This window comes from Carcharhinus amblyrhynchos, chromosome 30 (assembly GCF_965287045.1).
Source record: "Carcharhinus amblyrhynchos chromosome 30, sCarAmb.v2.hapA, whole genome shotgun sequence".
NCBI classification, from domain to species: Eukaryota; Metazoa; Chordata; class Chondrichthyes; order Carcharhiniformes; family Carcharhinidae; genus Carcharhinus; species Carcharhinus amblyrhynchos.
The window spans coordinates 22,512,385-22,538,209 of NC_137353.1; the positions used below are offsets into that span (position 1 = coordinate 22,512,385).

The 25,825-nt window shown below is 42.0% G+C and overlaps 1 protein-coding gene across 3 annotated transcripts in view; it reads left to right on the forward strand.

Moving 5' to 3' along the window:
• The window catches only part of atp13a2 (ATPase cation transporting 13A2), an 81,711-nt gene extending 55,886 nt beyond the window's left edge, over window positions 1-25,825 (forward strand). For 2 of the 3 annotated variants that reach the window (XM_080215010.1, XM_080215011.1), the window contains exons 17-30: window positions 84-287; window positions 977-1,081; window positions 3,822-3,978; window positions 7,047-7,167; window positions 8,446-8,570; window positions 11,343-11,506; window positions 15,721-15,828; window positions 16,308-16,387; window positions 17,906-18,058; window positions 18,379-18,475; window positions 19,199-19,422; window positions 20,295-20,443; window positions 22,054-22,226; window positions 23,161-25,825. In XM_080215010.1, coding sequence (XP_080071136.1) covers window positions 84-287; window positions 977-1,081; window positions 3,822-3,978; window positions 7,047-7,167; window positions 8,446-8,570; window positions 11,343-11,506; window positions 15,721-15,828; window positions 16,308-16,387; window positions 17,906-18,058; window positions 18,379-18,475; window positions 19,199-19,422; window positions 20,295-20,443; window positions 22,054-22,226; window positions 23,161-23,331 — 2,031 coding nt within the window. In that variant the 3' untranslated portion in view covers window positions 23,332-25,825. The remainder of the gene's footprint in view (window positions 1-83; window positions 288-976; window positions 1,082-3,821; window positions 3,979-7,046; window positions 7,168-8,445; window positions 8,571-11,342; window positions 11,507-15,720; window positions 15,829-16,307; window positions 16,388-17,905; window positions 18,059-18,378; window positions 18,476-19,198; window positions 19,423-20,294; window positions 20,444-22,053; window positions 22,227-23,160) is intronic. The other variant, XM_080215012.1, reaches the window with a different exon arrangement.

A 25,825-nucleotide genomic window follows, 5' to 3' on the forward strand; every position in this document is an offset into this window, starting at 1 on the left:
ATTTGTGTCTGTAAGTGCTATTGGTGCATTGTTCAGTATGAAATTATAGCAGCTATTCATAAAATGGGCATCTTTTCTCTCAGACAGGAACACTTACAGAAGAAGGCTTGGATATCTGGGGAGTTGTACTGGTGGTCGGCAAGAACTTTGAGCCAATTGTTCATGACATCCAGCATGTTAGCGGTCCAATGCTTCATGCGCTGGCTACCTGTCATAGTGTCACCCTTTTGAACAACCAGCCAGTTGGTGACCCTCTTGATCTGAAAATGATTGAGTCAACTGGTTGGGTGAGTCAGCTATGAGACAGTGTTTCTAATGTGCTTATAGTTCTAAATGTGGCACTAAAAGGATCCTCTTTCCATGACTCAAAAATGCAGCTCCCTAAAAAGTATCCATGGTAGGACAGGTTATACTCCAAAGTTAGAGTTTGGTTTTTAGTTGTTCGATTAAGCTAATTATATTTGGAGCTACAAAACATCTTGTCATGTTGAAACATCTTCTTAAATTACAATGCTTTAATGTTATGTGGGAAAACCTGATGCTATTCCGCACTAGTAATATCCCAGCAGCAAGATGAATGAGCAATTGATTAGTTCATTGTATTGCTGATTGATGGGGTGATGTTGGCCAGGACACTGGGAAAGCTCTTTGCTCTTACTTAAAAAAATGTCATGGGATCATCTTTATTCATTAAACCTAGCCAGGCAGTTACAACTATAGAATAAAGGAAGGTCTTTGACATATTTTCAATCCTGCCTCCTTGTTGGACTCTGAACTAACAGCATCAAAATCAAACCACAATGTAACATTAATCATTTTAGAAGTATTTTGTATGTGATAGCTTTGTGTTGGATCCAGCTGACTGTATGCCTTAATTTTGTATCATTACATCTGCTCAGCTGTGTGCTGGTTTTCTGTATTGAATTGGTCTGTAACTGATTTCTGTTTACATTGATAGAGCCTTCTCTACTTTTAGATTTTGACAGATGAGATTACAGAGTCTGATATTGTTTCAAGATTTGGAATGAAGGTTGTATCTGTCATAAAGCCTCCACCACTGGAAGAACAGCCTTATGGAAGTGTAAGTGTTGCTAGTTAATGCTTGATGCTGTGGCAGTATTTAACACTGTCAGATTCCAATTTCATAATGTGGCTCATTTATGCTTGCTAGAAGTGACATACAGGGACTTGTTTTCTGCAAACGAAAAGCTTTGTACCTCTTTTGGAATTACCCAGGAGCTTTTTTAGGTTTCCCATTGCTTTCTCCATGGCAACATTCTGGTCAACAGCAGTTGACTTGGCAACCAGTTAGCTTCCTTTTCTCCTGTGGTATAAATCTTTGAGATTGTTTGAGATTAGGCATTCTTTTTTCCTGATGAGTGTACAAGGAAGAGCTTTGGCAACATGTCTCACTACTCAGCAGTAGAAGATTCTGAGGGAACTTGACAGGGTAGATGTTGAGGCAATGTTTTCCTTTCTTGGAGAATCTAGAACTAGGGAGCACCGTTTAAAAATTGGGGGCATTCCATTTAAGTTGGCAACGAGGAAAAATTTATTCTGAGGGTTGTTGGCCTCTGGAATTCTGGGGCGGCATGGTGGCACAGTGGTTAGCACTGCTGCCTCACAGCACCAGGGACCCGGGTTCGATTCCCAGCTTGGGTCACTGTCTGTGTGAAGTTTGCACGTTCTACCCATGTCTGTATGGGTTTCCCCCGGGTGCTCCAGTTTCCTTCTACAGTCTGAAAGACGTGCTGGTTAGGTGAATTGACTCGAACAGGCATGTGGTGACTTGGAGAATTTTGCAGTAACTTCATTGCAGTGTTAAGGTAAGCCTTACTTGTGACTAATAAATAAACTTCACTTTTAGTTTACTTCTTTTCCCCAAAGAGCAGTGAAATTTGGATCGTTGGGTATGGACAAAGTTGAGTTCAACAGATTTTTGATCTACAAGGGTGTTAAAAGCTATGGGGGGGGCCATCAGGAAAGTGGAGTTAAGGCCATGGTCTTGTTGATTGGCGGAGCAGGGTCAATGGACAGAATGGTCTACTTCTATTTCTTATAATTTTATGAATAGAAACTTATCAATTTAGTTTGTGGAAAAACTGCAGTGGTTCAGCATTATTCAATTTTTCACCATTCCTGATTGGCAAACAATTTAGCCAGTGAGTTATAATGATAAAATTAATTAACATTAGTGTTGTCAATAGACCTGCATTATTTCTAGTATTGAAGACAAGAAGGAAGAGTCAAATATTACACCATCAGATAAGAGTCTTAGGCACAACTGAACTGGCACATTCAGTTAGTACGGTTATGATCTACAGACCAAATATAACTCTGAAATCAGAACCTTGATTATAAAGGCTATCCATTACTTCAAGCTTTTACATAAAGTGTATGGTTATTTCCACAGAAAAAAGTTTTTTTTCAAGTTTCTCAGGCAAGGCCAATTTTGATTGTATCAGGCAGGGACTTTCAAAAGTTAATTGGGGGAATTTGTGGGAAGGAAAAGGGACATCTGGTAAGTGACATGCTTTCAAAAGTGTGTTAACCAGGGTTCAGGGTAAACACGTTCCTCTTAGAGTGAAGGGCAAGGCTGACAGAAGTCGAGAACCCTGGATGACTCGGGATATTGAGGCCCTGGTCAAGAAGAAGAAAGAGGCTTATGATGTACATAGGCAGTTGGGATCAAGTGAATCTCTAGAGTATAGGAGGCTGAGTGAGGGGTGATCTTATAGCGATCTATAGAATAATGAGGGGCATAGATCAGCTAGATGGTCAATATCTTTTCCCAAAGGTAGGGGAGTCTGAAACTAGAGGGCATAGCTTTAAGGTCTATAAAATAATGAGGGGCACAGATCAGCTGGATAGTCAGTACCTTTTCCCAAAAGTAAGGGAGTCTAAAACTAGAGGGCGTAGGTTTAAGGTGAGAGGGGAGAGATACAGAAGTGTCTAGAAGGGAAATATTTTCACAGGTGGTGAGTGTCTGGAACAAGCTGCCAGAGGTAGTAGTAGAGGCAGGGTACAATTTTATCTTTTAAAAAGCATTTAGATAGTTACATGGGTACGTGGGTATAGAGGGATGTGGGCCAAATGCGGGCAATTGGGATTAGCTTAGGGGTTTTTTAAAAAAAAGGTGGCATGGACAAGTTGGGCCGAAGGGCCTGTTTGCATGCTGTAAACCCCTATGACCTCAACCAAAAAATTACAGTTGTATGTCATCTATTAATAAATATGCTCCTTGATTGTTAATCTAGTTTATCTTTGTGGTGTTGGCTGAGTTGCATTCCACGTTTAGCGTAAGTGATTCAAAATTGTCCTGGAATTCCCTAAAGACTCTTCAGAAAAGCAACCAATAAGTTGCACAGACTCCAGTTACAATGATTTCCAGTTGCAATGTATTCTGGCTATGTCAGCAAGGATTCTTCCTCCTGGTCCCTGTTCAGTGGCCATAACTTGGGACAGCAGTTAAAGACTGCTTTAAAGTTGGGTTTGGCTGTTATATCTTCCACAGTTAGCCTACTGCTCATTACAGCTTAAACTCTCAAATAAGAATACTGTGCTAGATAAGGCAGCAGAGAATCAATAGTGTCCATATAACTGGACTCTGGTTATAGCCAGCACCTTAAGAAAAAATTGGAGAGAGAAAGGGGTGAAATATGTCAGTGTTGTTTCAATCCAGTATCATGTGATCTATTAGGTGCTGCAGTGTGATGGGATGTCGTTGACCTACAATTTTACTGCTTTCCAGGCTAAAACAAGAAAGTGGATTGCCCAAATGATAACATTTGCTGTATATTTGTATTTTCTCCCGTCTGCAGAAACAAGGAATGAGTTTGGGGATTCTCCGTCGATTTCCCTTTGCTTCATCTCTGCAGAGGATGAGTGTGATCGTGAAGAGACCGGACAGTTCGCCAGTAGAGGTCTATATGAAGGGTGCACCTGAGATGGTTGCTAGCCTTTGCATAAAGGAAACAGGTAACTGAAATTCTCAGCTATTGTATATCACAAAAATATGGAGCAATTTAAGAATGTTTTGATTCAGTTACATTTAGAACAATTTCACAGTTTGATTACGGTCTCAAAATCTGGGGCTATCTTAACAGGCTGTTTGTGCCCTGCTTCCGCTGCAAGCAAGGACAGAGAAAATGGCACTCAGCCAAATCTCCATTCACTGCAGCAGGACCAGAAAATCCCAGTGGTGTGAATAGCTGGAAGATTCCACCCTTGATGGAATCAAAAGATTTCCCAGAATTGGAAGGTGCTAAGTTTTCATGATTTCCCACGCTATTAGGCATGGAGCAACAATTGAATCGAGGGTCAAAACAGACAGAAGGGAGAATTTGGCAGCAAACTACTGATGAAGCATACCAGTGACAGGAGTGGGGACAATTACTTCTTTGGGTTGGATGAGACTGAATTGAGTTGAGTTGACTGGATAAGGAAGCCCTGATTTTTCAGACATCAAAGAGCTTCTGTTTTTTAAAAAATGCAGATCTTGATTTTATTACTCTTAATTAGCTAGATTATTAAAAAATTAAACACACTTTCTTTCAAACAGTGAAAACGTTCTGAGACTTTACCACCCCACCCACCACAGCAATCAGAGCAGGTGAGGGACGGAACATGGAAAGGTCAGTTGACCTTGGGCGGGATTTTTACAGTTTCGGGATGAGCAAGGCTGTAAAATCCTGTCCTTAATATCTGAATAGGCATCGAGTTTATAAGAAACCAGGGAGTGTCACTTGTTTTGGCAAGATTCCTTTATTTTGGAGCCAGGTGCTAAACTTCCCAGGTTAGTTACTGAGGTGAGGCATTACGGTATAACCTATGTTAGCAATGGTTCTTCAGTTACTTATCCAAAGGCAGGTCTGATCCATGGGGCCGTGACGTCTGCCACAGATACATATGAACATACAAATTAGGAGCAGGAGTAGGCCACTCAGCCCTCTAGCCAATCCTGCCTTTTAACAAAATGATGGTTGACCTGATTGTAATGTCAACTCCATATTCCTACCTACCCTAATAATCTTTCACCCCCTTGCTTATCAAGAATTGATCTACTGTTGCCATAAAAATATTCAAAGGCTTGCCTTCTGCCACTTTTTGAGGAAGAATAAAGAAGCAGCATCTCAGCCCTCAGAAAAAAATTCTCCTCATCATCTGTTTTAAATGGGCAAGCCCTTATTTTTGAATAGTGATCCCTATTTCCAGATTTTCCCACAAGAGTGAACATCCTTTCCACATCCATCCTGTTAAGACCCCTCTGGATCTTTATAGGTTTCAACGAAGTTGTCTCTTGCTCTTCTAAACTTCAGTGAATACAAGCCTAGCCTGTTCAACCTTGCCTCATAAAGCAACCCTCCCATTCCAGGTATTAGTCAAATAAACCTTCTCTGAACTGCTTCCAATGCATTTACAACCTTGCTTAAATAAGGAAGCCAATACTGTACATAGTCCAAGTTCCTTGAATACTAACATTTTGCAATTCATGTGACAGGACAACCAGATCCCTCTGCATCTGAGTTCTGTAATCTCTCGCCACTTAGATACTATGCTGCTTTTCTTTATTCTTCCTGCCAAAATGGGCAGTTCTACATTTTCCCATGTTGTAATCCATTTGCCCAGATCTTTGCCCACTCACCTATCTCTATCCCTTTGCAGCCCCCTTATGTCCTCTTCATAACTTACTTTCCTTTGGGTCATCAGGAAATTTTAGCAACCATACCTTTTGGTCCTTTCATCCAAGACATTAATATTAATTATAAAACATTGAGGTCCCAGTACTGATCCATGTGACACACCACTTAATGACAACTTGCCAGCCAGAAAATGACACATTTGTGCCTTTTCTCTGTTTCCTGTGAGTTAGCAAATCTTCTATCTATGCTGATATGTTATCCCCTATACCTTGGGTTTCTGATGTGCCACCTTATCAGATGCCTTCTGGAAATCTAAGTGCAGTACAGCCACTGGTTCTCCCTTTATTATCCACACTGCATGTTACTTTTTCAAAGAACTCCAATAAATTGATATTTCCCTCACTTAAAACCAAACTGACTCTGCCTGATTACCATCAATTTATCTCATTGACTTGCTATAATGTCTTAGAGCTTCTAATATTTTCCCTATGACAGATGTTAAGCTAACTGGCCTGCAGTTCCCTGCTTTATGTTTCCCTCTATTTTTTGAATGAGGGAGTTACATTTGCTATTTTCCAATCTAATGGAATCTTCCTTAAAACTTGGGAATTTTAGAAAATTAAAGCCAACACAGCAATTATCTCATTAGCCAATTCTTGTAAGACACGAGGATGAAGTCCATTAGGACCTGGGGATATGTTAGCCTGCAGCTTCAACAATTTGCTCAGTACCACTTCTCTGGTGATTTTCTTGAGCTCCTCTCTCCCTTTTATTTCCTAATTTACATCTATTTCTAGAGCGTTACGTGAAGACCAATTCAAAATTCACTTCATCTGTCATCTCCTTATTTTCTGTTTTTAATTCCCCAGACTCGCATTCTGTGAGACCAATACTCACCATGTTAACTCTTTTAAAAAAGAGCTAAAGAAACTCTCACTATTTGTTTTTATGGGTGGAGTCTCCAAACCGGCCCATGGAGAATCTGGCAAGAGGCAAAAAGTTGGAAATCTGCTGGTATAAAATCACATTGTGAATCTGTGTGCTAGGTTGCTCTTCCTGCCGGCAGGTGGTGTGAGTGCAATTTGCGTCTCATGAATGCTCATTAAAACAGCTGCCTGCAGGTGTGCTGTCAGATTTTTCAATCTTGTCACACCAGTGGGAAATTACACCTGGTGTCAAACCTGATTACAAATGAGTGGGGGAAAAAAAATGATGGAATCGTTTTGTGATGAGTATCAATGGAATGGGCAGGGGTTTGGTCTGTGAAATTGTGTATAAAATGAGTGAATGATCAGGTGTTTGATACATGGGATTCTGTGCATTGATTGAAATGAGACCAATTTATTTCTGTGCCATTCCTTGTGTTTAGAACATCGATATATACTCACTCACTTTTACTTCCAGTTCCTGCTGATTTCTCGGATATGTTAAGGTTCTATGCCAGAGATGGGTACAGAGTTTTGGGACTTGCATACAAAACACTAAGTCAAGACATTACCTTTGAGGCAGTACACAAGCTGGAAAGGTGCGTAGCTAATTTAATAACCATTGCTTCTGAGTTTTCATCTCTTGTTCCTCATGTTATCTGGCTATAAACTTAAACCTATTTTTTGAGTTTTAAGAGTATTTATTAGGCTCACAAGTAGGCATACATTAACACTGCAATGAAGTTACTGTGAAAATCCCTAGATATCTTTCCAGATACTGAGTGACAAACCAAAGGACTCAGATTCACTGGAACGAAATGTTTCACTTTATTCAACACTTTAGGTACAAATACTCAGACAAACTCATAACAGTTGCAATCTTTAACTCATTTGACTTTAACCCTCTGACTCTAATATTTAAAATCGAAACTTGAACTGTAAAAAAAAAACCTGATCTTGAGCAAACTGGCCAGGTCTGCTCCCCTATGTCAATCTTCCCTTGTGGTTCTTTGTCTTCTCTGAAGAAAATCTCCAGGTCACGCTTCTGATGGTGCATCTCGAGTTGTTGCTGGAGACAAATACTCAAAAACTTATCCCTGTATCCTAAATTTCTGTTTCTTCCAGAAAGTTCTCTGGCACTCAGCCAATGAAATCACCAAAAACTGATCAGTGTACCATTCTAGCCAATGGAATTTCTTGTAAACAAGTCCCAAATGTTTATACCAAACTGCATATAAATTACATAGCCTCACCATATATGGTAACAATGGCCCTGGTATGTCTAGCATTGCCCAAACAGTTGTCCTTATATGGTCACCACAGGAAGGGTCAGATGGCAGCTCACTCGACAGGTCATGACTTGCAGAAGTCTTCAAACCTGCATCTGTGTTTAATAATAACTTGACCAAAATTCCCAGCATGCTCGACTCTCGTTGCTGTTGCACTTGCTGTTAATATTGCTGCTGTTATTGCTACCATTGCTGTTGGCTATCTGGCCACACTGACTAATGTCAAAAGCCCAGCTTAACAGACTTAATTTCACACAGGGTGATGTGGGGTGGATTAAGACTCATTATTACCATCTCCTACTCTCTTCACAGGATCTCAAAACTCATTCCCTCGATTCATTTTTTATTCCTTCCGTGATCCTAAATGTGGTGTCAATTAGTCACCATTCTCTTGATGCAGCCCTTTAATATGAGTTTAGACTCCTCTCCATGGTTACTAAGACAGCCCTCTCTAATTGTGTATTTGAATACATTTAAACTAGGGTGTAACCCCTGGAACAATAGGTTCCACCTACATGTGTTGCACACTGGGCTGCATTGTTTGGCTGTATTGCAAGCTTCAATAGTTATTGTGTTTTCTTTGGACAGGAATTCTGTGGAGAATGAAATGACATTCTTGGGATTCCTCATTATGCGAAATATTTTGAAACCAGAAACACGGTCGGTCATTGACAGCCTGAATCGAGCCAATTTTCGGACTGTAATGGTGACAGGTATGAGGCATGAATTGTGTGGGGTGACAGTGCTGTTATGAAATGTGGATAGACATTTCAGGCTACAGAGAAATTCTTGGCATAGGTATTTGACCAGCCAGAATCGATCAGATGCTGCCCTCTATTGGCTCCTGTTCCTACTTCACAATAGTCAGAAGCTATATTTTGTTTGTTCTGCCTTTGTCCTTTTCCTGCACTTTTCCTAATAGTTTTTTCCAGAAGGTACTGGATTTTTTTTTACTGGGCTACAATTCCACGGGCAGCAGCAACCCTGTGGTACCTCATTCAAGAAACAACTCTGTTGGAAAATGTAATCAAGATACTCAATCAAGGAGGGCATCACAACTCTCACTTAACACCCACAGACACAGGGAATTATGGGCCGGTTAGTTAATGTCTGTAGTTGGAAAAATGCTAGAATCCGTCATCAAAGAAGAAATAGCGAGGCACCTAGAAAAGAATGGTTTGATCGAGCAGATGCAGCACAGATTCGTTAAGGGGAAGTTGTGTTTGACGAATTTATTGGATTTCTATGAGGATGTGACTAGTGCGGTAGAGGGGAACCGGTGGATGTGGTGTTTTTAGATTTCCAAAAGGCGTTTGATAAGGTGCCTCATAAAAGGTTGCTACAGAAGGTTAGGGTGCACGGAGTTGGGGGTAAGGTGTTAGCGTGGATAGAGGATTGGCTGTCTAAAAGGAAGCAGAGTGTTGGTATCAGTGGGTGCTATTCTGGTTGGCAGTTGGTGACTAGTGGAGTGCCGTAGGGATCGGTGCTGCAGGGATCTGGAGGAGGAGGCTGAGTGTAGGGTGACGAAATTTGCTGATGACACGAAGATGAGTGAAAAAGCAAATTGCGTGGAGGGTGTGGAAAGTCTGTAGAGAGATCTGGATAGGCTGAGCGAGTGGGCGAGGACCTGGCAGATGGAGTATAATGTTAGCAAGTGTGAGGTTATCCACTTTGGCAGAAATAAAAGTAGGAGGGATTATTATTTAAAGGGCAAAAAGCTGCAGCATGCTACGGTGCAGAGGGACCTGGGGGTCCTTGTGCACAAGTCGCAAAAACCCAGTCTGCAGGTGTAGCAGGTGATCAAGAAGGCTAATGGAATGCTGGCCTTTATAGCGAGGGGGATAGAATATAAAAGTAGGGAGGTCTTGCTGCAACTGTACAGGGTACTGGTGAGGCCTCAGCTGGAGTACTGTGTGCAGTTTTGGTCGCCACACTTGCGCAAGGATATTTTGGCCTTGGAGGGAGTGCAGAGGAGGTTCAGTAGGCTGATACCAGAGATAAGGGGGTTGGACAATGAAAAGAGACTAAATAGACTAGGTCTATACTCGTTGGAGTTTAGAAGGATGAGGGGGGATCTTATAGGGACGTATAAGATAATGAAGGGGATGGATAGGGTAGAGGTAGAGAGATTCTTCCCGCTTAGAAAGGATAGCAGGACTAGAGGACAGCCTCAGGATAAAGTGGGGGGGGGGGGGGCAGCTTAGATCAGAGTTGAGGAGGAACTTCTTCACTCTAAGGGTGGTGAATCTCTGGAATTCTCTGCCCGTTGAAGTGGTGGAGGCTACCTCGCTAAATATATTTAAGTCACGGATAGATAGGTTTTTGATAGACAGGGGAATTAAGGGTTATGGGGAGAAAGCAGGAAAGTGGAACTGATCCACTTCAGATTAGCCATGATCTTATTGAATGGCGGGGCAGGCTCAAAGGGCTAGATGGCCTACTCCTGCTCCTATTTCTTATGTTCTTATGACACAGCAGAAGTCCTTGGAAAATTATCAGAGGCAGAAGCAATGATTTTTGTCATTACCCCCGTTCCTGATAGCCCAGAGGTGCTGAGTTAATTCCCGCCTCTTTACTGCTACTGGCAGGGACTGGCTAACTTGAGTCCAAACCAAACGAAGAGTTTGAGAACCTCCATGGTTTGTAGAAGTAAACATCAAATCCCAGCCCTAAACAGCTCCAGGACTTACGCTCTTCTATTTTAGTAGTTAACACACACACTGTCTCGCACAAGGAAATCCTCAGAATTTCACTTCTGAAGTCAGTATATTACGATGATTGCAGTCTTTTCCAGCACTGTGACCTGCTGCAGGTTCTGCCTTCAACTGGCGCTTATGTCATGATCCTGGGCACTAGTTAACTTATTTTGCCACAGCTGGTGGGATGTTGAAGTTGCAGAATGGCTACCACATTTACCTACATAACAGACACTGCATTTCCAGTTAATTTTCATGGTACTGAGAGACATTTTCAACCTGCTCAACGATGCTTCAATTTGACACAAAGCCCATAAGTGAAACGGAAGTGTCGGCTGCTCCCCATTTTTGCCGTGGCACAGAGTGGCTCTGCATAATTCAATTCAAATGCACCTTTAAAATACTACTGCCTGTGATAAAGCGCAATGGCATTACACATGACCACAGAACATTCTGGAATGCAGTTAAACCCCATTTTAGCAAACTTTTGTTTTTGCAAGACTGTCATCCCAATTGCTGATTTCTTTCCTTCCAAACCCGTTTTCTATCTGCAGAAAAACTTGAGCCACAACAAAAAATGTATTTCTTGCACACCTGTAAAATGATCTTGTTGAAGAAATTGTCAACTGTTCACTTTTTGTACTGAAACATTGATGTGGCATTAAAAATTATGCTTCGTTCTGTTGTGTAATTTCGGAGCATGTTGTGCATAGGTCTTGGTTAACCAAGGCCTAAGATGGTTTGAGTGTCTTTATTATTAGTAATGTGGTTGAATTCTCTTTCTTCCAGGAGATAACATGTTGACAGCTCTGAATGTTGCCAGGAATTGTGGGATGCTGGGTTTGAGGGACAGAGTTATTTTTGCCAATGCCTCCCCACCCTCTCGTGATAAACCTGCCTGTGTGAAGTTCCTGCCATCAGACCCAGCACCGGGCCAGCAAAATGGAACAGAGGTGTGTATTTGTGCAGAACTGTTGAGAAACACCACTTCTGGATTGTATAATAATGCTAAATTATTAACTATGTTGTAGAGTTATTGTGGCAGTACCAGTGGATCTGGCATTGAACTACACAAGGGGTCACCTTGAACTTGGTCAAAGGAGCTACTTGTTGAAAGAAGTTAGCTATTCTTTCATTGATGTGCAACTAAGGTGAAGGGTCAGGCTAATAGAGTAGAAGATGTGACCAACTTGATTAATAAATACCATTTGGTTTTAAGATCCTGTAACGAATAAGAGGAAGGGTCAACTAATGAACATATTCCTCTATGCTGAACACAACTTGGATGAAACACTGAGGGGTGGGAATGGTGCAGAATGTACGCTGGGTCAGGGACTTCAGAGTCCATCACCGACAGTGACTTGGTAGCACCGCTACAGACTGAGCTGGCTGAGTCCTAAAGTAAAAAGTCTGACAACACCAGGTTTTAGTCCAACCTATTTGGACTAAAACCTGGTGTTGTCAGACTTTTTACTGTGTTTACGCCAGTCCAACGCCGGCATACCCACATCATGAGTCCTAAAGGACATGGCTGCCAGATTGAGTTTGTGGCAGGTGATGAGGGGTAAAAACATCATTGATCTTATCCTCAGCAACCTATTTACTGCAGGTGCACCTGTCCATGACAGTATCAGGAGGAACGACCACTGCACAGTCCCTGAAGATAAAGTCCTATCTTCACATTGAGGATACCCCCTGCCATGTTGTGTGGCACTACCACTGTGCTAAATGGGATAAATTTCAAACACATCTAGGAGCCCAAGTCTTGGCAGAAGAATTGTACCCAACCACAACCTGTAACCTTATGGCCTGTCATATCCTTTACTCTGCCATTACCACCAGGTTAGGGGATCAGCCCTGGGTTCAATGAAGAGTGCAAGAGGTTATGTCAGGAGCAGCACAGGCATCCCTAAAACTGAGGTCTCAACCTGGTGAAATGGCAAAACAGAACTACCTGCTTGGCAAACAGTCTAAGCGGCAAGAGATATATTCAGCTAAATGATTCCTCGACCAATGGGTCAGCTCTGAGCTTTGCAGTCCTGCTGCATCCAGTTGTGAATGGTGGTGGACAATTGAAACAACTCACGGCAGAAGGAGGCTCCACAAATATCCTGTTGTTGATGATGGAGAAGCCCAGCACATTGGTGCAAAAGACAAGACTGAAGCATTTGTGACAATCTTCAGCCAGAAGTGTTGTGTGGATGATCCATCTAGGCCTCCTCAAGAGGTCCCCAGCATTACTGATGCCAGTCTTCTTCCAATTTGATTCACCCCATATGAAATGAAAAAACAGCAGAAGATACTGAATATTGCAAAGTCTGTGGGCCCTGACAATATTTGGGCAATAGTACTGAAGACTTGTGCTCCAGAACCCGTCACACCCCTTGCCAAGCTGTTCCAGTATGTCTACAACCCTGGCATCTACCAAGCAATGCGAAAAGTTGCCCAAGTATGTCCTGTACACTAAAAACCAAGACAAATCCAAACTGGTGAATTACCACCCCCATATATTAGTAAAGCGATGGAAGACCTCATCAACAGTGCTAACAAGTAATAACCTGCTCTCTACCCTCTGGTCAGAGGCTTGGAATTCTGCATCTCCTGATGTCCCAAAATTTGTTCACCATCTAAAGCACAAGACAGAAGTATGATGGCGTACTCTCACCTTGCCTGGATGAGTGCAACTCCAACAACACTCAAGAAACCTGATGCCATCCAGGACAAAACAGCCCACTTGATTGGCACCCCATCCACAAACATTCACACTCTCCGTTACTGACAAACAGTGGCAACATTGATGCACTGCAGGAACTTACCAAGCCTCTTTAAACAGCACCTTCCAAACGATGACCATTACCTTTTGGAAGGACAACAGCAGGAGACACATGGGAACACCACAACCTGGAGGTTCTCCTCCAAATTCCTCACCATTCTGACTTGGAAACATATCACCATTCCTTCACTGTCTCAGGGTCAAAATCCTGGAACTCCATCCCTAACAGCACTGAGGGTATACTTCATGGACTGGTCGTTCAAGAAGGTAGCTCACTACCATTCTATTGTGGGCAATTAGGGATGGGAAATAAATGCTGGTGTAGTGAGCGATGTCCACATCCCACCTAATAAAATACATGAGAAATAGGAATAAGAGTTAACCCTTTGAGTCTGCTCTGCCATTCAACAAGATCATGGCTAATCCAAATGTTGCATTAAATCCATTTTTCTGTTGGCCCCCAGAACCTGTCATTCACTTGTAGATTAAAGATCTGTCAAATTCGGCCTTGGAAGATAATCAATGACCCAGCTTCCACAGCTTTCTGAAATACAGAATTTCAAAGACTAACTGCCCTCTGAGTGGAAATTCCTCCTTGTCTCCCTCTTCAATGGGAGACCCCTTATTTTGAAACTGTGCTCCCTCATTGTCGATTTCTCCGCATCCTAACAGCATTTACCTTGCCAAGGCCCCTTAGACTATTTTATATTTCATTAAGATCTTCTGTGATTCCTCTAAATCCAAGTGAGTATTGGCTCAACCTTTCCTCTTAAGATATCAGTCTAGTGAATCTTCTCTGAAGGGATTCCCTCTGGAAGGTAAGGCTTACCACACCTTTTGAGACTCTGAATAAATATGTTAAGAGTAGGAGTGATAGTGATGAGTCTTGTCTTAAACATGCATGATGCACTGAATGGAAAGGCACATAGAGCAGTATAAATCATTTAGAACTTAGATGAGAAAATTCTTCAATCCAGCGCCGTGAATCTTTCAAATACTCTGCCCCGGATGCGGATGCCCCACTGTTGGCTATGTTTAAGGCTGGAATGGATGATGGATTTCTAGTGTTTCAGGGAATTCAGGGTTGTGGGAAGCAGGTGGGAGGGTAGATTTGTAGTCAAGATCATTCATGATTGGCAGAGCAAGCTTGATGGACCATACAGTCTGCCCTTGCTCCTATCTCTTGTATATAAGAACATAAGAACATAAGAAATAGGAGCAGGAGTAGGCCATCTGGCCCTTCGAGCCTGCCCCGCCATTCAATAAGATCATGGCTGATCTGTCGTGGCTGATCTGTCGTGGCTCAGTTCCACTTTCCCGCCCTCTCCCCATAACCCTTAATCCCCTCTCTTATCAAAAACCCATCAACCCGCTTCTTAAAAATATTTAGCGAGGCAGCCTCCACCACTTCAACGGGCAGAGAATTCCAGAGATTCACCACCCTTTGAGTGAAGAAGTTCCTCCTCAACTCCGTTCTGAACCGCCCCCCCTTTATCTTGAGGCTGTGCCCCCTAGTCCTACTGTCTTTTTTGAGCGGGAAGAGTCTTTCCACCTCTATCCTATCCATCCCATTCATCATCTTATACGTCTCAATGAGATCTCCCCTCATTCTTCTAAACTCTAACGAGTACAAGCCTAGTTTATTCAGCCTCTCCTCATAGCTCAACCCCCTCAACTCCGGTATCAGCCTAGTAAACCTCCTCTGCACTCCCTCCAAGGCCAAAATATCCTTGCGCAGGTGCGGCGCCCAAAACTGCACACAGTACTCCAGCTGCGGCCTCACCAATGCCCTATACAGCTGCAGCAAGACCTCCCTACTTTTATATTCAATCCCCCTCGCTATGAAGGCCAGCATCCCATTCGCCTTCCTGACCACCTGCTGCACCTGCAGGCTGGGTTTTTGTGACTCATGCACAAGGACCCCGAGGTCCCTCTGCACCGTCGCCTGCTGCAGTTTTTCGCCACGTAAGTAATAGTCCTTCCTACCATTCTTCCTACCAAAGTGGACCACCTCACACTTGCCAACATTAAATTCCATTTGCCATTTCCTGGCCCATTCGCCCAGCCTATCTAGATCCTTCTGCAGACTCTCCACACCCTCCGCACAATTTGCCTTTCCCCCAATCTTGGTGTCATCAGCAAATTTCGACACCCTACACTCGGTTCCCTCCTCCAGATCATCTATATAAATGGTAAATAGCTGAGGCCCCAGCACCGACCCCTGGGGCACCCCACTAGTTACGGGGGACTTAATGGTAAGAGCTGAGATATTAGAAGTGGGGCCGGTGGGGTGGCCGTGTTGGCTACTCGTATATCTTCTGCGTATTTGCATGTGGCCAGTTTGCATTTCAGACATGCCTGTGCCATTTTCATCTGTCATATAAATTTATCCAGCAGCAACAGCCTGGGAATCATTCTTTGGAGCAGTCTTACTATCACTTTGCACTAAATGGAAAATCTTTCGCAGTGGTTTACGACTATTTCCCAGATCTTCTACAGAAGGTGAGAAGTTTGATTTTCACCATGTATTTACTGCAAATCTGGAAGGAAAACTGCAGGTTGTTTTTCACTCTGGCCTTAAGTTGATGATCAAAACTATTAATGGCAATAGGAGAGGCCCAGAGTCTTGTAATACTGAGAAGTACAGCACTGATGGGGATGGTGTTGCAGAGAACTTGGTAATATTGAGGAATATATATATAAAACTGGTACTGGATGGGAGTACAATACTGTTTAAATGGGAGAGGTGCAATGTCTTTGAGCCCTGTTGATTCAGGTAAAGAACCTATCAATGTTACAAAGTCTGTGTGAAACTGAGTACAGAGTCCAATGCCAAAGGTAGAATTTATATATAGTCTCAAGGCTCCTTGTCTGTTAAATCCATAGTTATAGTACTAACTGGAATATAAGGCCGAGTCTGTATAATAATGGATTAATTTGGATATTTTTAATCTGCTTTATTTCTTCATGCTTCTCCTCAGATCCTGATCCGAGGCACTGTTTATGCTCGAATGGCTCCTAATCAGAAGACACAGCTGGTGGAGAGCTTACAGAAATTGGAGTAAGTTGACAATTAAATGGTTAAATGGAGTTGGAAAATAAAAGATGTGATGCCAACATTTTACAGTGGAGTGCATATAATGTCATCACAAGATACTTGCACCGAAACATAGAAGGTAGGAGGAGGCCGTTCGAGCCTGCCCTGCCATTCATCAAGATCATGGCAAATCGTCCAATTCAACAGCTTAATCCTGTTTTCTCCCCACAACCTTTGATTCCGTTCATCCCAAGTGATGTATCTAGCTGCCTCTTGAATACGTTCAATGTTTTGGCATCAACTACATCCTGTCGAAATTAATTCCACAGGTTCTTCACTCTTTAGGTGAAGAAATGTCTCCTCGTCTGCATCCTAAATGAATTACCCTGTATCCTCAGATTGTGACTCCTGGTTCTTAATACTCCCACCATTGGGAACATCCTCCCTGCATCTACCCTGTCTAGTCTGTTAGAATTTTACAAGTCCCATTCATCTGAACTCCAGCAAAAACAATTTGTTTTCATGTTTTGAGTTGCTGTGGCTTGATGTATGGTGAAGCTGAGGATCATATCAGGAGCACAGACTCACTACTCATTGGCAGCTAATTACAGACCTGCAATGGTCAAGTCCAAGCAAAAGGTCACCCCCTTGTTTTGACCAAAGGTAATGCAAGAACTAGGGAATACACATTAGCGGATATTTATTTCCCTTTCTTTCTCAAAATGCTGTCCTGCTGGGGGCTACCCTCCTTCACCTGATTCGTCATGTGTTTGTGGCTGACAGTAACTGTTTTACTAATTACAAGACACTGGCTTTTTTGGTAACCACAGGAGACATTGTATCTGAACTAGGTCTTCTCCAGAATTAAACTTTTCCATAAGAGACTGAAGCCACGATTGGGACTAATGTGTGACTCCAGTCCCAGTGTGTTCAAAAATGAGTACTGTGGGTGTCAGAATCATACAGTACAGAAGAAGCCCTTCGGCCCATTGAGTCTGCACTGACAAAACTACACCAGATCTGCATTAATTCCAGCACTTGGCCTGTAGCCCTGAATGTTATGACATTTCAAGTGCTCATCCATGTACTTTTTAAAGTTTGAGGCTTCCTGCCTCTACTACCTTCCCAGACAGTGCATTCCAGACTCCCACCACCCTCTGGGTGGAAAAAATTTTCCTCAAATCCCCTCTAAACCCTCTGCCCCCATCTTAAAATTATGTTCCCTCTTTATTGACCTTTTAACTAAGGGGAACAACTGCTCCTACTCATGCGGTCCATATCTCTTTCAACCTTGTACATGAATGAAGATTTGCACATTTGACTGATTTTTTTTTTGTGTTATAACTGCAAGTGACTGACTGTAAAGATAATCTGTGATGTGAGTTACTAATAACTCCGTTAACAACATGAAGTTCCAAGAGTTAATTATAAAATTCTAGATAAAGCTTGTCCATTTGTGTTTAAGAATAAGACAGTAGTAGATTTTTTGTATTGCTTTATGATATTGTGAAGTCCTATTTAATGTTCACCCTACTTCTCTAGGTACTCTGTGGGAATGTGTGGAGATGGAGCCAATGATTGTGGGGCTCTGAAAGCTGCTGATGCTGGAATCTCCCTCTCAGAGGCTGAGGCATCAGTGGCAGCCCCCTTCACCTCAAAAATAGACAACATTGAGTGTGTACCAATGGTGATTCGGTGAGTTCTTGGGTAGCTTACTCTGATGGGGATTTTTTTTGAGATGCTATTATTCTGGTTCTTAGAATTGTCACCAATTTTACATGCAACAATCAAAAACCAGAGCTTAGCACAATGGATGAGGACTGGTGCCACTAACTACAGTTACCATACTCTACTTGCATCAGAACTCGAATCACCTGCATATAAATTGTCACTCTCTGTACTTGTGATATTAGCAGCAGCCTGTTCTTTTTCATGTTAGGTAGGTTTCTCAGTTAAATCTCTTGGTGCTCCTTCCAGTTCCAGCATAAAACAAGACCTTCCTCTATTCCTTGCAGGGAAGGTCGAGCCTCTCTCATCACATCGTTTGGAGTTTTCAAATACATGGCCATGTACAGCATGATCCAGTTTGTTTCCGTGCTAATATTGTACACAGTAAGTATACATAATCTAATGGATAATGGATGTATAGCCATCTATCAGTTCTGCACATTGAGTAACTTTGTCTAGCTTACTTCCTGGTGGGCAGATTCGCCACAGTGTGAATTAGAAAGAAGCTGGGTGGTACAGTGTTTGATTGGTGCTGGACCCTGTACATTGGAAGATGGGGAATTATTCCCAGGATCATCCACCTAATCATGGCTGTTGGATTGTGAGAAAATGGAACATTCGCTGCACCAGAGGACAGCAAATTGGGCAGGTCCCATACACCTGCAGCTAGTTATGGATCAGCACTCACCCAGGGCTACAGGAGAACCTCCAGTCGTTTTGTCTATTGGGAGATTTGTGTATTGCGAAGAGATTGTGAAGACCATGATTAAAAATAAGGAAACACCTCCTTCTGAACCACTTCACCATTTCCTTTTTGAATACATTGATTCATCCTGAGATCCTTTCCCATATGTGACAGGTGATACCCAACTGACCAATCTTTCAAGCCTGATCCTATTCCCTGACATATACCACAGCTGACCACTTCCAGCCAGTGTAGAATCTCAGCATGCAGAAAAGACCATGGGGCTAATTTTAAGCTTTTTAAATTATTATATCATGAATACGTTGCCTTAAGTATCATGTGTTTTCAGTTGTAGTTATTATTCTAATTAAGAAACCAGCCCTGCTTTTGTTCTAAGCCTTTTTTTAAAATTTTAAATTCAGGTAGATTCTAATTTGGGTGATTGGCAGTACCTGTACTTTGACCTGGTTATCACTACGACTGTGGCCGTCCTCATGGGCCGAACGGGGCCCGCAAAGGAGCTGGTGGCACAACGACCTGTGGGGAGTCTGATCAACATTTCGATCCTGGGCAGCCTGCTGCTGCAGACTTTATTGGTTATACTGATTCAGGTCCTCACCTACACTATCACTATCACCCAAAGCTGGTAAGTGTGCTGCTACTGCTGTCATCAGATTTACAGCTACCCTCTACGAAAAAGGAAAGTAGTTGCTTGTGAAATTCTCTAAATGCTGACCCGTAAAGAAAGCTCTATTTGTCTTGTTTAATGTTGACTTCAATGATTAATCTTGGGATGATTGGTAGAGGTACCTGAGGTTAGTAAGGGGTTAATCATGCAAGATTTTCACCTCTGATCAATATGTATTGCCTCCTGTTGGAGGTAGATGTGAGAGTTGAGTGAGAGCACGGACTGCTAGCATTCACTATTCATACTCCTACACAGGCAGCCAGTTTCAAGATTATTCCAACAGGGTCAGCAAAACTGGAGGGAGAAAATTAGTAAACGAAAGGTGGGGTGGGGGGAGGGGTATCTTCACATTGGCTCGATTAATGAATCTCCCTGTTGTGGATGCACCATTATTCAAAAAGCTCAAAATGACTGTTGTAAATTTGTCCAATCTGTCTGCAAGAGCAGCTGGTCAATCTTCAAAGAAGTATGAATTTGTCAAAGTGTTCTGGTCACCTCAAAACAAAAGAAAATTGAAAAGTAAAACATGAGTCGTTTTCTCCATTTGGAGACCAGGTGAGGTCACGTAACTAAAACTTGCCACTGGCATTCCTACATGTTCTGTTGTTTGGTTTATACCTTTCGTCTTAGCTGGGTGGTCAGCGTAGAATGGAGTTGGGGGGCGGTATCAATATTCCTAATTCCAGTGGTTGGGCTAAATTCAAGTGGTTCACCATTTGTGGCTGTTAGTACAGTGCTTTTGTGTTATAAATTGGTCTCGCATTGTAGCTGATTTGCATTGCCCTGTCCCTATCAATGATTTTATAGATGTTTTGTGTGTTTATCTGAAGGTTTGTTCCTGTAAATACCAATTCATCCAGCAACAGACTCCCAAACTACGAAAACACTGCTTTATTTTGTGTGTCTGGGTTCCAGTACCTCATCTTGGCAACAGTACTTTCCAAGGGTCAACCCTTCCGCAAGCCGCTCTACTCTAATGGTATTTGTTTTTTGACTCTTGGAGCTACGTATGGTTTATATCTGTAAAGGTTGTGATTAAAGCATTGTGTACTTACTGTTATCTCCTTATGCACCATAATATTGTATGAAAGACCAGGCAATTGATCTGTTCCCTTGGCCGATGGTATCTTTTGCTACAAAATGTGCAATATCAGCTTGAAACTGCTAGTTTCTGCATCTTGGAGATGCCCGGGCATTGCCTTACATTGTGAAATTCAGGAATAGATAAGAGGCATAAACATTAGCTGTTTCAGTACGTCTGCAACACTGGCATCTACTGAATTTGGGAAAATGACCTGGTGACCAAAAAGAACAAATATCCAAGTCCTCTACTTACAGCTGTTGCATTATAATAACTATATTTGCGTAACTGCACTAGCCAAATGAATATGGGCTAGAAGAACAGATCTGTGGCAAGTAATTCACCCCTGACTCCCTGACAAGTCAGGAGTATGATGGGACATTCTCCACTTGCCTGGATGAATTCTGCTCCAACAACACTCAAAAGCACAACGCAGTCTGATACACAACTTGATAAGCAACCCATCCACAAAATTAAATAGTCATTCCCTCCAACATTGATACACACTAGCAGAATTGTGGACTATCTGCAAGATGCACTGAAACAACTTGCCAAGCCTCTTTCAGTACCTGACAAACCAGTGGCAACTGCCACCTAGAAGGACAAGGGCAGCATGGGAGCACCACAACCTGCATGTTTCCCTCCAAGCCAGACCATCCTGGCTTGGAACTATATTCAGTAAGAAATCTCTCAACACCAGGTTAAAGTCCAACAGGTTTATTTGGTAGTAGAAGCCACTAGCTTTTGGAGCGCTTACTACCCCTTCGTCAGGTGAGTGGGAGTTCTGTTCAGAAATAGAGCACATAAAGACGCAAATTCAGTTTACAGAATAATGATTGAAATGCGAGTCTTTACAGGTATTCAAGTCTTTTAAGACTTGATTAAGACTTGATCAAGTCGATTAAGACTTGATCAAGTCGATTAAGACTTGATTGCAGACAATGAGCGTACCTTTAAGACTTGATTACCTGTAAAGACTTGCATTCCAATCATTATTTTGTAAATTGAGTTTGTGTCTTTATATGCCCTGTTCGTGAATAGAACTTCCACTCACCTGATGAAGGGGCAGCAAGCACTCCAAAAGCTAGTGGCTTTTGCTACCAACTAAACCTGTTGGACTTTAACCTGGTGGTGAGAGTCTTCTTACTGTGTTTACCCCAGTCCAACGCCAGCATCTCCACATCATTGGAACTATAATTGCCATTCCTTCACTGTTGCTGGGTCAAAATCCTGGAACTTTTCCTAACAGTACTGTGGCTATACCTACCCAGAACTGCAGCAGTTCAAACTCACCACCACATTCTTGGGGAAGCGCAATAAATACTGGCTGAGCCAATAACACACACATCCTGTGAAAGAATAAAAATTCTGCTTCTGTGTCCATATAGATTGATCGATTAGTTGAGTGTCAAATGTCGTTTGATAACGCTATAAAGAACCTTGGAAGTTTTATTACATTTTGCAGTGTTGAATGAAATGTCTGACTGAACTCTGCATTTTCCTTTCAGTGCTGTTCCTGATTGCATTGATTCTGCTTTACGCTCTAATGGTATTTCTGACGTTTTACCCACTCCAATTCATCCGCCAGATATTGCAACTGATGCTCATCACTGATCTGAAGTTTAAATTTTTGCTGCTGGGATTTGCAGCATTGCACTTTTTTACTTCTCTTCTATTTGAGGTAAGAAACAGCTTTTAAAGAACATTATTTGCCCTTATCCTGCCTAGCTAACCACCCTAAAGCAGGGAGTGATAGATCCATATCTCCTAGTTAAACTTGAGCTCTGCCAGTTAACAACTCTCCATTGTTCAGCGCTTGCAACACCCAGCAAAGCTCATTGTCATGCCAGAGATTATAGCTTCCTCCAATCTGTATCAAGGGGAGATCAAGCAAAATCAAAAGTAACTTTATTTCTAACCTAATTTACTACTTTAAATCCCTAATTATCAAGATATTAAAAACTGTGTCCAGTACCACCCCGTGGGCCCCGCCCCCCCCCCCCCCCCCGCCCCGGCCTCCCCAGTGTCGAGCACTGTTCCTCAGCGACTGAACAAGCAGGCCAACACCCTGGCTTCTGCAGAATATTAGGTGGCCTATTTTGACTCGGCTGCTGATTTTTCCTTTATCTGAAGATAAAGCCACTTCTCCACTGATGTAGGTTCTTAATTGTATAGGGCATTAGTGGCATCACTTGTCACTGGGTCAAAATCCTGGAACTCCCTCCCAAACAGCACTGTGAGTGTACCTACACAGACCACAGTGGTTTAAAAAGGCAGCTTGCCACCACATCAAAGACAGGGATGGGGAATAAATACAGGCCTAGCCAGCGACGTCGGCATCACATAAGTTAATTTTAAATTAGATTAGAATACAGAATCCCTTCATTAGTTTGCCTTCCATCCCAAGTATTGTAAAATGTAGCGAACTGTACCACCTGGTGGTATGGCGCAGTGTTTACTCATTAGGTCACTGTATGTATAGATATTCTGCAGGCTGTGCTTTGGAGTCAGTTAGTGGAATAATGTAGATTAGAAGTCAAAGATAAATAAGAATCTTTAATTATGGATTTGTTTGTGAGTGACATTTAACTGTAACCTTATTTGGCTTTTTTCAGACAACTATAGATAGTGGCTTCCTACAAAGATGCATACGGCCCTTCTGCAGGAAAAAGCAGTCCAAAAAGCTGTACAAAAGACTTGAGAAAGAACTTTGCTGCAATTCCAAATGGCCTCCTCTTAATGAAGTTATATATGCCAAATCAGAGAGGATCATCAGCTTTGAGTAACTTTTTCCACAGAAACAGGCCAAGGGAACGTGAAAAGTTTTTAACCAAAAAAAATTACCTGCATTTCAAACCTATGAATTTCCTGCATCAAATGACATAAAACAACATGCAGCTGGAAACGAATCAAACTTGTGACCCCCATAAAATCTGGGAGGAAAAATATATGGTAGGTTATGAATGGACCAGGACAGAATTTTTCCTTTACCATCTCCTCTATTGGGTATGAGTGGCAAACTCTATGCAGGACAAACTCTGCTATTTTTTTTGGGCGTTGTGGCAAATCTCCAATTTTTTTTTTTAAGTGCACTGGTTTCCCCATATTGTGGGAAACTGGATTTTGAAGTTTGTCTCTAGGAACGGTTATGTCATTATTTATACACTACAATTTGCAAACATTTTTAACCAAGAGTGGGGGGAGAATACAAATTGGGGTCAAAAGTCTTTGGGATGGGTGGACGCAGTTGCTCCCATTGAAGACTTGGCAAGCTGCACGGTTAGATCTGGATGAGCTAACTCCATCAAACTGGGTATTGTTTTGTTAACTTTCACTATTCAGCTGTCACCTTTGAATGTTTTCCTTCTTCCGTGGATAGGTTTATGGACGAAAAGGGATTGGTTTAGGTTAGTGGGTCATTGTTTTGTAACTGGTCAGCGCAACATCGTGGGCCGAAGGGCCTGTTCTGCGCTGTAATGTTCTATGTTCTTTACCCAACCCATTTTTCTTTTCACCTTCAAAGTGAAGACCTAAGCAGAGATGAATATCCATTGGTGCATTTAGTGATGTACCTAATTCATAGAATGCCTGCAGTGTAGAGAGGCCATTCTGCCCATAAAGCCTGCACTGGCACCAATCTCACCTATCCCGTAACCCCATGTATTCACCCTGTTAATCTCCCTGACATTAAGGGACAATTTAGCATAGCCAGTCCACCTAACCTATACCTGTTTGGACTGTGGGAGGAAACCAGAGCACCCAAAGGGGCCCCACACAGACATGGTGAGAATGTGCAACGCCGCACAGACACTTCACCTGAGGCCAGAATTGAACCCAAGTGTCTGGTGCTCTGAAGCAGTAGTGCTAGCTACTGCCACCCTATTAGTGACAATTTTCATACTAACTTAGATGGTGTTAGTGGAGACTAGGGTGAATATACTTTTTCAGTTTAACTTTTGCCCTCAGCTGAGGATTTGCCAAAAAGTTATAATGTTGGTTAATTTCTCCCTGCTCCTCCACCCCTATTTTTTACCATCAGACCAAGGATTAAACCTGGAGAAAGTTGGTGTATTTGTGCTTACTGAACCACACCTAGTTACAATTAACTGTGCAAGCAGCAGCTTGGTTCTGGCTGGAAGAAGGATTAAACTATAAAGGTTGAGTGATGAATACTGACTTCAGTTATGTTTAAAATTGAAATTACTGTGTTCTCGTACAGATAAAGTGGGAATAGGTAAATTAAATCTCTAGATTGTTAACATTTTACAAGATCTAGGAGAACTTTCAATGGAAACTAAATCAACAAACAATGTAATCATGGTTCCAGAAAGCAAGTTGTAATTGATTTAACTCAGTCCCAGACCACAACACTATGAACAATGTTCACGTATATGGAGTGGATAAGGTTAATTTAGCCCTGAATAGCTTTGTCAGCTTGCTATCTCACCGTAGCGTGTTACATTTACTGCAGGCAACATGATCATCCACCATCATTAGCATGACCTTGTGCAGCCACAAGAGAAAGGGAAAATTTGAAAGATCATCTCCAAAAATAATCTTGCATCAACAAGAAGTATTTTATCTGTCAATAGATAACATTATGACCAGTGTCAACATCCTATTAGTTTTGAGGGTAGTTTTGTAACCCTGATAGGGCAAGATGGCCTAATCTCCCTTGGCTGCTCTTGTGTAAGTGGTGTCCCAATTGATTCACTCCCCTTGCTACATTTAACCAGTCTATAAATGTGTAAAATACTTTTTCGACTTGTACAAAAACTGATTTTGTATTAGTTTTTATAACAAGGTGGGAAAAACTGTGTACAGTTTACAGGATTTTTTTAAGTGCTGTTACATTTTATGCCACTTTTACAAAGAGCATTCCTGCCATGAAAATGCTTTGTCTAATTGTACAGTATAGATATATAAAGATTTTATTTCTATGCCTCAATGTCAATCATTCCTAAACAGATTTCTGTCCAATAACTCTTCAATTTTTTGTATTGCTATATAAGAAATTAATAATTTAATCCTCAACCTAGACTAAATCTGTGGTCTGTCCTCCCAGCTTCAGTCTAATCGCCACTATATTTCACTGAATTTGGCAGTCAAGCCTCCACCTTTCCCACCTTCAAAAAAAAATCCTTAATTTAGAATAAGCTTTTGGTCACCTATCTTCTGTCTTTGCCATTAAAGCACCATGGGATGCCTTTCAGTTCAATGTCATTTAGGTCTTTCTGTACTCAATTACCATCCATTAAAAAAATACAAGTAACAATCTGA